Source organism: Limulus polyphemus, unplaced genomic scaffold (genome assembly GCF_000517525.1).
Source record: "Limulus polyphemus unplaced genomic scaffold, Limulus_polyphemus-2.1.2 Scaffold3561, whole genome shotgun sequence".
NCBI lineage: Eukaryota > Metazoa > Arthropoda > Merostomata > Xiphosura > Limulidae > Limulus > Limulus polyphemus.
This window is the reverse complement of record NW_013669171.1, coordinates 63,216-75,404: the sequence shown is the minus strand read 5'-3', so window position 1 is coordinate 75,404 and position 12,189 is coordinate 63,216. Positions and strand designations below refer to the sequence as shown.

Sequence of the window (12,189 nt, the reverse complement as noted above, 5' to 3'; positions counted from 1 at the left end):
ATATTTATCCTTGACTGGATCCGGATAGGCTTCTGTGCCCAGTCAGAGCTCTTTGTTGTTATCTTGCACATACTGCTTCATTCTGAGGTACATGTTTCCAATTCTTTATCCCCTGACAATTCTCCTCTCTTCATGATGTTTCACTTTTTACCCTTACCAATTGGGTCTGTCTTTTGGTTCAATTGGCCTATTCCTCCCTACCTTCTTCCTCCTGGAATTTGTTCCAGTTGTCCTCCCATCAGATCTGACATCTCACTTTTTCCTTCGCTTCTCATCTTCATCGTCCGATGGAGGAGATTCTGCAGTCTGGCATGTGGACCAGTCCCAATACATTCACCTCCCACTGTCACCATCATATCGCGGTTTCCTCTTCGTCAAGGTTTTGTCTACCACCCGAGGCCATTCTTCAGACTCTGGTGTCACTCTAACTGATAATTTTTTATTATTGCTGGGGTGGTTGACCATAGAGGCACCCTGCTGAATGAGTTCTACACAATAACCATTCAGTTACAGAGTGGGGAAGTGGTGTTCTGCGGGTGTAGATAATGTGATATCCTCCTATTTGCGATAACCAATGACAATGGAGTGAGATGTCAGAATTCAGTTCCTCCTTTGATTGGGAGATTGGGAGCCCTCACCCTACCCTCTTGTGAATGTCTGTACTCTGCAGGCAGGTTTTGGAGTTAGAGTGAACCAATTAACATAAGTCCTCACACAGGTTTTGGGTTGTCTATCTTCCTCCCTTGATTTCCTCCATCTGTATTGTGGGTAAAAGTGGTGGTACATGGGATTGTTCTAGTCCTGTCATTGGCTATCCCTCATTCTCTCTTCTTACAGGGATGGTATTGCTATTTGGATGGTCCCGGCCTGTTTCTCGGTTGGGAGAGTTGATTGCATGCTATAGGCATCCTTTCTATACCAGATGTCAAGTTTCCAGATTGATAGCTCAGAGCTAATCCTCATGTTATACCTGGGAATTAGAGTGGTTCTCAATTCCCCGGTTCTTGGGTCTGAGGTGAAGACAGTATGATCCTCATTGTGGATGTTGATATATTGCAGGTTTTGGATGTATTTGACCTACCAAGTATGGTCTGCCATGTTCTAGCTACTCAACACCTAGGGATGCATCCTTTGTTTACCCACCATTCTCATTGTGGGATTGAGTTACAGTATATTTATATGGTTAGGATCACTTTTCTGCCACATTCTCTTCCACTCAGATCTGCTCCTCTCATTTTCCACTCTTATATCTTCACATTCCACAGTTGGGTGAAGAGTATATCTGGCTCAGAAGTGGTGCAGTTCCCCTCTTCTGATCTGAATCTCTCATTTCCTGGAGTATCCTTCAGATGCTTTTTGGAGATACTGCTGTCATTCCCTCGCACCAGTCCCTCCCTCCTTATCAATGTGGGATTCTAGCTAATCTTGTAAGAGGAGGTAAGTACTGTAAATGTATTTCAGATAGGTACTTACATCTTCTCACACGTCCCACCTTTCCTCCCCATATTTCTCCAGTGCTGACATCTTCTGCCAAACTTTGAAGTGATAGTTCAGTAGAGGAGTGTAGGGGTAGTAACATGCATCACGTGCGTAACATGCTCTTATTGGTGAGGAGCAGACACATGAGGATTTGCGGGAGAGACATGTTGGAATCTTGCAATTCCAATAAGTGGGAGAGGAAGACTTGTGGCATGCGTAAAGAAAAAGTTTGCATATAGAGGACAGCACTGAATGAGAATAGCTAATCTTGTGGGTGTAGGTAATGTACCTATCGGAAATACATTTTCAGTATAGGAAAATTATAACATTAATTGTTTTCTTCTCATAATTTTGTAAATATTTATAATCATGAGAATTTCTAATTGAGCATATAAATACTTATTTAAATCTTTCTAATATGTGATACTGTGCTGTTGAAGGGCTGTCAGTTTATATAGAAAAGTTAATAGAATGCTGTATATGTATTTATAATATTCTTTGTTTTAATAGATAGGCAGACAGAAATTGAAAACATCGAAGCAAATACTGCACAACTACAATGATTAAATGTCTCAGACACAATTCTTTGTGTGTTTTCTAATAAGGAATTCATAATTTAGAATTATCTTCAACAGTTGTTCTTGTGCAAAAATATTAATGGTAAAGAATAATACTAATCACTTTGTGCAGGGTAAAATCCACAAATTTGAAAGGCTTTGCTCCCAAAAACAGTAAATAAAATAGTTTGGTGTGGGGGTGCTCTTTAAACCCCTCTCCGTAAACTTGAATATTGTTAGTCAAATCATTTAATATTTCTACTTCTGTTGAGTTTGGCTTTTGTTTTAAGAATGTTTGGACTCTTAATTTTTGTTGTTGTTTCACAAGCAGTTATTTGTGTTGGCCTGCCTGTTGTTTTTGTTTAAATAGTTTCAGTTGAATTCAACAAATTTTTATTGTTTACAGATTTATTTCTAGCAGCTGATTACTGCTATGCATTCAGTTGCTATTAAACTAGCTTTTGATCAATTTTTTGATGTTTACTTTAGACTTTACAGCTGTTGGCCTTGGCAACTTGTTTGTTATTGGCCATATTCAGCTTTTGGTCAAATGATGGTGATTTGTTTTTGCTTCTGTAGATGCTTTTCACTTTTCAAGCTTTTCAAATCCAAGAAATTCTAAATCCCTTAAAGGACAGTCATTTCTTCATCTTTGTGAGGTCTTGCTCATAAAATAGTCTCTTGTTTTATATTTAACTTATATTAAGGATAGTTTGAAACAGCTTTGTTCCAAAATGAATACTCACCTCCTCACGCAATTTAGCTGTCTTCCATGCATTCTACCAAAGAGATTTGCATGCCACTAGCCTTATGAAAACTCCAACCTAATTTGACTTAAACCACTGTCAAATCTCTTTCTCCTCAGTCAGGAATGATCTATTACACTACATCTTTCACCTACGTTGCTTTGATGGTACTCAACCAGTCATTAAACAACTGTAACCTTTCCATCTCTTACTGGATTTCATTCTCAGGTATGTTTATTTCTTTCTCTTTTGTCTGTGTTGTTTATTAGTTTTCATTTATCACTTTATGACCCACAATTCTTGAGTTTGTTTTTTCTCTTTGCTTGTTATTAATATTTATTCTGTTTCCTTTCTCATAACAAATACCCCCCCCTCATGTTCATGGCCACTTTTGTTAAGATTTGTCTACATTCTTCCCTTCCTTTTCCCAGTTCCCTCTCTCTCATTGATTTCTATTTGACCAGCTTGACGATCAATACCCTTACCTTCTTTTTCCCTTTTTAATTACCTATTTTTGCATTTTTCTCTCTACCTTCTGTATTCCCTCTCCTACCCCACCTTTTATCTGTGGCTATTTTAAGCTTCTATGGTCATTCATTCCTTTCTCTGTTTTACCATGTTACACTTGTTCTGCTCTATCACTTTGTGCTTTGTTCTCCTGCTCTTAGGTCTTGTTTTGTCAGGTTATATTCCTTTTTACTGTACCCCTTCTCTCTTCTTTGGTATGTATTATTAATTTGGCTCTCTTTCTTTAACCAGATGTCTTTGGTGTTCTTTTCCCCATGGATACCTTGTCTGATAATATACGACTTCTGTCCTCATTCTGTTCCCATATGTTTTCCCCTTTATCGACCTTGCTCTTTACTTATATTCCTCATCTAGATCAGTCTCCTTCTCAACTTTTCATTCCAGATTCCAGGCCATACTCCTTTTATCATCTTAACTCTACCAGTAGTCTCGTTTGCCACTCATCTTACCAGTGAAACACATGTTACACACGTAGGATTATGCATGTACCTATCTCTCTTTCTGCTGACAGTCATATTCTAATTCCCTACCTTAGTCTCTTTTCTCACTCCTCTTCCCATTTCCCTTTCTTCTCCTTCTGACCCCATCCATGGTCTTTTTCATCTGGTCTGCAGTCAGTCATGGTCATTATGTCGAACACCATCCTACATGTTTTTTGGCCCATTCTCTCATTATTATTTTGTGTCCCATTCATCCTTTTCTGTATTTGTTGTTATTGTGGGAGACTTCACTTGCCATATTCACCACCTGTGGCTGTCATTCCTTTCTTTGATTGTTTATATGTATTAAGCCATTCTCAAATGTTTCCTGTTATCCTACCTCTGCCCTTTTATAGCAGCTGCTTGATTGGATAGGGGAGGAACCTGTCTTGTGTTTTGGATCCTTTCTTACACCCACTAAGTGTCGGCTACTTTTGGAAATTTCCTTTTTTTATCATCTCAACTGAGTTCAGCCTATCTTTTTGGCCTGTGAACTGAGTTATTTGGTCATCAGAATTTACACTTCTTATTCTCTCCCTGTATGATAGGTTCCTTCCCTTTTTGGGGACTCTAGCCTTTCTAGAACCCCTCCATTTGGAGCATGCCCTTGTGTATCTCTTATAGTGGACCCTGGGTTTTATTTCTTTCTTGAGATCCTTTGTCCTCTTTTTGTGGGCCTATTTTTATGAATTTTCAGGGTGATTAGACCTTGCCCATCCTTCTTTCTACATTCCCTTAACATCTCTCAAACCAGATCTACTACTTCTTTGATGCTTCTCTCTCAGATTGAGATACTTTTTTGTTTTCCAACATTTTTTACATTGGACTAGTGTTCACTCCTTATCAATGTGCTTGACCTTCTCTATTTGTCAAGCATTTTCCCATTCCTGCTTCTACTGTCGGTTCACTTGGTCATGTTCTACTCAATCTTTTCCATGCCCTTTCCTTGCTCCAACCACCTTTGTGGCTCCTGTTCCAGGGCTTTTTTGTTCTCAGGTGCTAACTATATACTTCTGTGCCATTTATATCCTTTGCTGGTAGCTTCCTTTTTGTTGGTGAGCCATTTCTCTTGGCCAGTCCTTATTCTGTCAATGGAGTAGCATCTGCATCCCCATAGTTTCCATGGGGTTTACTCTTGGTTGGACACTTTGCCGCTCTTCTATACTCCAGGCTTCCTCTGTTACATTACTCTATTCCTCTTCCTTCAGATCTGGCTGTCATTTTTATCATCCAGGCCTGGTCTTACCTGTTTCTCTATACCAACCCCCTTTTGGACTTCAGATGTACACGCTACCATCCTTCTTGAGTCCTCTTGTTGACGTATCTGACGTTACTGGCCTTGATACACTTGTTAATTCAACCCCCCTTCTACTCACCATTAGCCTCTCGCTTTCATGGTTTGCAGTCTTTCAGTTTCCTTCTTCACTAAGAATTATCCTCCCTCCACCCTCATGTGTGGAATTTGCTATTGCCCATTAGACCAGACTCTCCACTACTGTGGCATTATTCTCATTCTTCCACTGTATTTGTATATCACATCAATTGCAATATTTTGTCATTGGTTCTTCTGCCATCCATTTCCTCCAGTCAATAATTCTGTGCACCACCTTTCTACCTTTCTTTCCAGTCTGCTCATCAAAGGATTTTCAGTCTCAGCCTTTCTATGCCCATGGTTTTTCTCCTTTCTCAGTACCAAGATGTGTTTTCTTACCCTATCCTCTTTGTTGTTTTCCCCTACTTCACTCTCCTCTGTCCTCCTTGATCTGCTTTCTTGCCTGACTGAAACCTTGTTGGGGGTTTGCTTGATCTCGTCCATTCCCCATTCGAGTTATTGCCTTTCTGCCTTTTTTTGTCTTTCTCTCCAACTTGCTCCCTCCTCCTGAGTACCTTATCATTGACCTGTTATTATTTAAGGGTCCCTGTTTTCTTCTGTCTCTATCCTAGGACCTCATTTTCCATGAACCTCATTCCTATTTCCTTTCCTGGATGATTCCAATGACTTCCCTGTTGACATGGTCATCTCAGGATGTTGAATGTTGATGCTCAGGTTCTATTCGTCATCTGTTTCATTCCTTTCCACTTCTTCTTTGCCTCCCATTGGATAAGCTTTTCCAGGTGGGCATGTGGACTGTCTTCACACATCCATCTCCATACCTTCTGGCTGTGAGACTGGCATGACCTTGTTGTTAGAACACTCAACTCACAATTTGTGGGTCGCAGGTTCAAATCTGCATCATTGTACATGCTCGCCCTTTTAGCCATGGGAGCATTATAATGTGACAGTCTATCCCACTATTCATTGGTAAAAGAGTAGCCTAAAAGTTGGCGGTAGGTGGTGTTGACTAGCTGCATTCATTTTAGTCTATCATTGCTAAGATAGTCTAGTGCAGATAGTCCTCATGCAGACTTGCATGAAATTCCAAACAAATCAAACCTTCTGGCTGTTTTATTTCCTGATGGTTTTTGGCTTCCATAGGTTGCCATTCTTCCATTACTTCACTGTCTTTCAGTAGAATGTGCATCGTTTTCTTTTCAGGACCCTCTTTCATTTAGTAGAATCTCACTAGGTGGCTAGTATTGCCTTCCAGGGTGTACTTTTCCAAAATTTGCATTGAGCCAGGATAACAGAAAGTGCTCATTCCATCCACCTTGGCTGTAGATGTGCCCACTGTGAGAAGGGGTTTTTTGCAAGACCATTTAAGGTTTCCATGTGGTATATATTTTTCTACCTATATAACATTTCTTGTCCAATCCAGACCATACCTATTAAAAGATTATCATGGAAAAAGCCAGCACCAGAGCAGTGTTTTTGCCCATTTCTCTGGCTCAGACTTGCTGACTTTTAAATATAGGCTTTTGCAGTCACCAATTGAACTGTCTCCAGTAAAACATTTTTGGACTGAAGGACCAATGGGTATCTTAACATATTCTCTGGTCTCCCCTACACAAATTCTCCTTCCCCCCTCATCAAATGGATTATGGGAGACTCTTGCTACTTACCAGTTCATAGCTACTGGGGTGGTGGACCATGGAGAATCCTCGCTAATTGAGACCGAGCCATTGAGGCTAAAACAAGGGTTCTCATTATGGTGAGAAATGAGGATGTAGTTACACAGAGAGGTAGTGCAGGTCACCCGATGTTTATATCTATGATACATCCCACTTCACAAACTTCATATGGACTGATGATACAACTCACTATACCAATCCATTCAATACCTATATCTCACAACTCTTCTTCCTGCAACCAGTGTCTGTTTAGTGGAGTCGAGGTGAACACACTATTACCAGTCATTACTACATCTCAAATATACACCATTGGTACACTCTCAGGTGTTATTTCAGGACATCCAACATTGGTGACTATGTTCTCGGGTCAAGGCCCTTGGGGACCAGACTCCATCACTTTAACCATGTTTGGAACTAGTTTGCTGTGGATACTTGGGTTCTAAGAGTCATTTCAGAGGGTCTGGTTCTCCAATTCCATTCAGATTATCCCATTTCTTGCCAGACAGTTGGGGACTTACTTCATGTGTGTGATATCACATGAGGTGGTCCTTCTCATCCTAGGTTTTCTTCTCATGTGTTTGTTGTTCCCCACAAGATTGGGGTTTGGTGCCCTATCATCAGTTTATTGTCTTTGAACTGCTTCTTAGTCCTTATCAAGTTCACCATGGAGTCGTCTTTAGCTCATTGTTGAGGTTTCATTTCTGGTTTCTTGACAATGATGGTAGATGCATACCTCCATCTCCCCATATTCCATTTATCTAGTTCATATCTTCACTTTGCTAATCAAGTGTGTGTTTAACTTTTGGACATTTGTGTTCTGACTTGCACTGACACCATATGGGTTCTGTCGGGTTGTTCGGGCATTTGTCCGTTTGATTCATGCGGTGGTTTTAGTTTCCACCATTATATGGTCGACTGGCTATTTTGGGCCTCCTTATATGAAGAATCTGCTCTACTTTCTCAGTTTCTTCTCTAGGACGATGCCAGGGTGGGTTGGCTTGTCATGGTAGAAAAGTCTTTTCTTATACTCTTGAATAAATTTTGGTTCATTTCTCGGGGTGTTTTTCAACTCCATAATCAGTTAGGCTCACCCTTCTTCCCTTCAGTTGAGGGCTATAGAATGTCTTGTATGCAGCATCTCCTCCTTTCCTTTTCAAACTGCATGAGAGATTCTCTCTCTTTTGGTGATGTGGCCTTCTTTTCATTCCTCTTGATTATGCTCAGATTCATCATCCTCAGTGGGTTTTGTTTGACTAAGAGAGTCTTGTTCAGAATCCCTTAGATACCCCTCTCACCATTCTCCCTTTCTTCCAGATTGACTCCATCTGGTGCTTGGATTGGGACAGCACTAATGTGGGTGTTCCTCATCCTGAATGTCACTTTTTTACGGATGTTTTTTTTTCCAGTTGGAGGCATACCTCGATACTTGGGGGGTTTTGGGTAGATGGACTCTTTATGAGTCCTCTCACCATATCAGTATTGGATCTCCTTCTGGTTCATTGAGAATTCATTTCCTATGGGCTCTTTGGGGGCCAATTGGTGATGATACACTCCAACAATTCTACAGTAGTCTCGTACATCTCCAGGCTAGGGACACTTGGTTGAGAGAACTCTGTTTTCAAACGTTGGATCTCTTATATTGGGCTCACAGCCATCACCTAACTTTTTTGCCTTGTCTTCTTCCAAATGCTCTGTATCTTGTCATGGATTAGTTATCCTGTCCTGACAAGATTCTACATATGGAGTGGTTTGGATCACCTATATTGTGCTCACAGCCATCACCTAACTTTATTGGCTTGTCTTCTTCCAGATGTCCTTTATCTTGTCCTGACAAGATTCTACCTATGGAGTGGTTTTGGATTCTCAAGATTTTAGGATGCTGTGTGCTCAGTAGGGTGTCCCAGGTTTGGATACATTTACCTCTTATTTCCATACACAGCTTCCCAATTTTGGTCTCTGGTTCTTCATTCTCTGGTTGAGACAGTAGATTCTCTCAACTGGATTCGATGGGTCAGTACCTATATGCATGTCCTCCTATTAATCTCCTCCCACATTTCCTTACCATAATTCAGACTACTCCGTGTCATCTTCTATTAGTGGCTCTATATTTGCTGGCTCAAACATGGTTTCCTCTGCTGTGCTGGCTTTTGGCATTGCCCCACTTCCTCATCCTTTATTTCCAACACTCTTCCTTCAGCCCCAAATCAGGTGTGTGTCATACATCCATTCCCACACTTCATCTTAATGCATGGCTTTTTTCCAGACCCTCACCAGAAGTGCCTGACTTTTGCATTGTGTGAGTTTCCTTACCTTCTCGTCCTGACCATCTTTCCTGCAAGACAGTTTACCAACGTAAGTGGTACACATACTGCTATTGGTTTGTCCAATGTGGTTATGATCTTTCCCATCCTAATGGTCCTCTCATCACACCCATTTTTAACTTGGCTTTTTGACAGAGATGTTTCAATTTCCACTGTTGAGGGCTATCAGGCAGCTTTATCAGCCACATTTTAGACTTCCAGCTATGCTCGTTTTTCCTGTCACCAGTCTTGTCCATATTGTTTCATTCCATCCACATTTCCCATCCTCCATGCCCTGCTTCACTCCCTGATTGGAATCACAATATTTGCCTGCATGCTCTTATCCATCCTCCTTCATGTTCGTTATATCATCTTCCTTGAAATCCACTTTTTCTTGTTCATATTGATCTTATAGTTCAGTTGTATTCACAATTGATATCCACCACATTTTTGTTTCATAGTTCCTACATTTCCACATCGTTACTTTCTACCCAAACAATTTGGCTGCTTGAGAGGGTAATTCCACATTCACACCCATTTTACTTTCTTTCATATCCCACCTTCCTCACCATTCTGATCCTAACCACCTCCTTTGCAAGGCCAGGCCTCTCCAATGGTATATGACATGCACTGCTCCCTTCTGTTGTTCCTATTTTTTTTGTTTATTTCTTGGACTCCTAATCTCTCCTGTGACCTTTCTCCTATTACCCCTATAGGTGGAATTCACCATTTGATTCACCTGGCATATTCTTCCCTTTCTCTTGACAATTGTTGTCTTTTTTTCATGTTTCTTCCCATCAGATCCATCACCTTACTATGTCTCTGGCTGCACATTTCCATCAGTGCTTGTATGTGGACTACTCCGCATACCTTTACACCTTTGTTCCTCAGTGAATGGTAAGTACTCCTTTCATTTTCTTTTGATTGCAGGGGCCTTTCTTGCATGTTTGGATCCCACTCTGTGGTGAGTGTTGCCTAACCAAGTATACTGTGCAACCTGTGCTCTTATAACATCTCAGATGATCTATGGCATTGAGGCTCTTCCTGATGTACAATTCCTTCACCATGATCTCTCTGCTTTTCAAAATACAATGTAATATAACATAACCAGGTGATATTATGCCCACTGTTGAGATGGGGTGTTCCACAAGACCACTATTAGGTATACCTTGCAGTATTTTGCTTCATAAATATGTTCATCCCAGACTGTACACTCATAGACTAACATGAGTAAAGCAGATAGAGATTACTTCCCATCTCTGATGATTCATGGCATTGAGACTCTTTCTATCACTTACTCACTTACCAGTTCCTAGCCTGTGGGGTGGTGGACCATGGAGGCCTGTCCTCTCGAGAGTGCATAATACCTCTAAGATGGAATAAGGGTGGTGGCATTCTGCTGATATAGATTGCGTGATGCCCTTCCTACCATGGATCTGATGTACAATTCCAGGTGCTGCCAGGTGTTGGATGTAGCACTCTGCTGTATATTGCAGTTTGCTCCTCCAGCTGAGGCACCTTCCTTCCTACTGTTCACCAGATGCCAGTTTCTGGTGGTTCTGGTGTTGGTTGTAGCTATGCCAGCCATATAAGTCTTCACATGTGTTTGGATGGTTACCCCTCCTCCTACTGTGGACTGGATGATAAATTCTCAATTCTGTCATTTTTGGATGTGAAATGTACACCCACCTGGGATCTCTACCGTCATACTGTCCTCCAGATGCTGGTGTTGGTGGTGCATGCATGTGGAGGTGGGTTCCTGGTATGGAAGTTTCTCTCCCCTGGTGGTCCCCATTTTTGAGGTGAAAGGTAGAAGATCCTCTTCCTACTGTGGACCTGATGTACAATTCCAGATGCTACCAAGGTGAGGTCAAATTCCCATTTATGGTCTGTCGTGCCCTAGCCACCCTACACCAAGGGGTCCCTTTATTTCTGTAATTTTTAATAGGGTACCTTTTTTGTTTCTGCCCTTTTGTCGATACATTACTGATGGGTGAAGAGTATACCTGGTTGTTTTTAGTTCATTCTCACACTCCATGATTTTCCTTTGGGTGCTTTCTGAAGGGAAATCATCTTCTCACTGGCCCTACACCTGTTTAATGTGGGATTCTAGCTTTTTGTGAGAGGAGGTAAGCTATCGTATCGGAAGTTAACGTTTTCCTAAACTGAAAATGTATTTTCGGTAGATACTTACCTTCTCTCACATTTCCCACCTGCCCTCCCCACTTCTAGTTTGGTTTGATCTGCAAGATTAGAGAGAATGCTAGTTACGATAGGGGTAGTATCACACTCCTGGAGGTGGAGGGTTGCTGCATAATCATTTACATGTTATTATGCAAGTATATCATGATAACATATGTGAGGGTAAGTGGGAGTATCAAGGCTGATGGCGAGCAAAAATTTGCACCGATAGAGGGCAGTGTGAATTAAGAAAAGCTTTTTGTGAGAGGAGGTGTCTATTGGAAATACATTTTCAGTTTAAAAAAATATTAACTTTGCAAATTGATTGTTTGGTAGCATACAAACTATTTTCTAATTTGGGTCATAGCCTATTTGTAAAGCAAGATTAGAAGTCAACTGAGTGATTATAATAAATTATTTTGAATAAGTGTTTGTCTCACCCTTCCTTCCCATGTCAGGTTGTCTGAAAAAGATACCTCTGCAGCTGATACATGATACGTATAATTACACTTGGAGGTTTCTAATTGGAGGGAAAAGTTTCTTGTGAGCTATGAGGGATGTCATAAGATGGTGCAAGAAGAATGATTGACAATATATCCTTAATGATTGTTCAGTTGATTAGTCATAACCTGACTTGCATAGTACCTTATGGTAATTTTAATATGGAACTTACTACATATAAATTACTATTATTATAACTTATTTAGTCATAGAGTATAGAAAATGTAAATGCTAGATCGATCTGAAAAACTGGACAGGATCAAACTTTGGCAAAAAGAGGACAGTCTTAAATGCTTTTAGAATTAAAAAGCACTAAGGAATGTGTTTGAACCAAAAAAAGTGCAAAACATTTTCACTTATTATTAAAGCATATGCTGCTAGTTATTTTTTAGTCTTTACTATTTGCTCC

General features: G+C 40.6%; 1 protein-coding gene across 4 annotated transcripts in view; it reads left to right on the top strand.

Moving 5' to 3' along the window:
- The window catches only part of LOC106469588 (probable 18S rRNA (guanine-N(7))-methyltransferase), a 43,798-nt gene that overhangs the window by 10,635 nt on the left and 20,974 nt on the right, over positions 1 to 12,189 (top strand). Inside the window, exons 2-3 of one of the 4 annotated variants that reach the window (XM_022398162.1) lie at positions 2,902 to 3,010; positions 9,900 to 9,995. The exons of the other annotated variants lie outside the window; for them this stretch is intronic. Coding sequence (XP_022253870.1) covers positions 9,949 to 9,995 — 47 coding nt within the window. The 5' untranslated portion in view covers positions 2,902 to 3,010; positions 9,900 to 9,948. The remainder of the gene's footprint in view (positions 1 to 2,901; positions 3,011 to 9,899; positions 9,996 to 12,189) is intronic. 4 annotated transcript variants of the gene reach the window in all.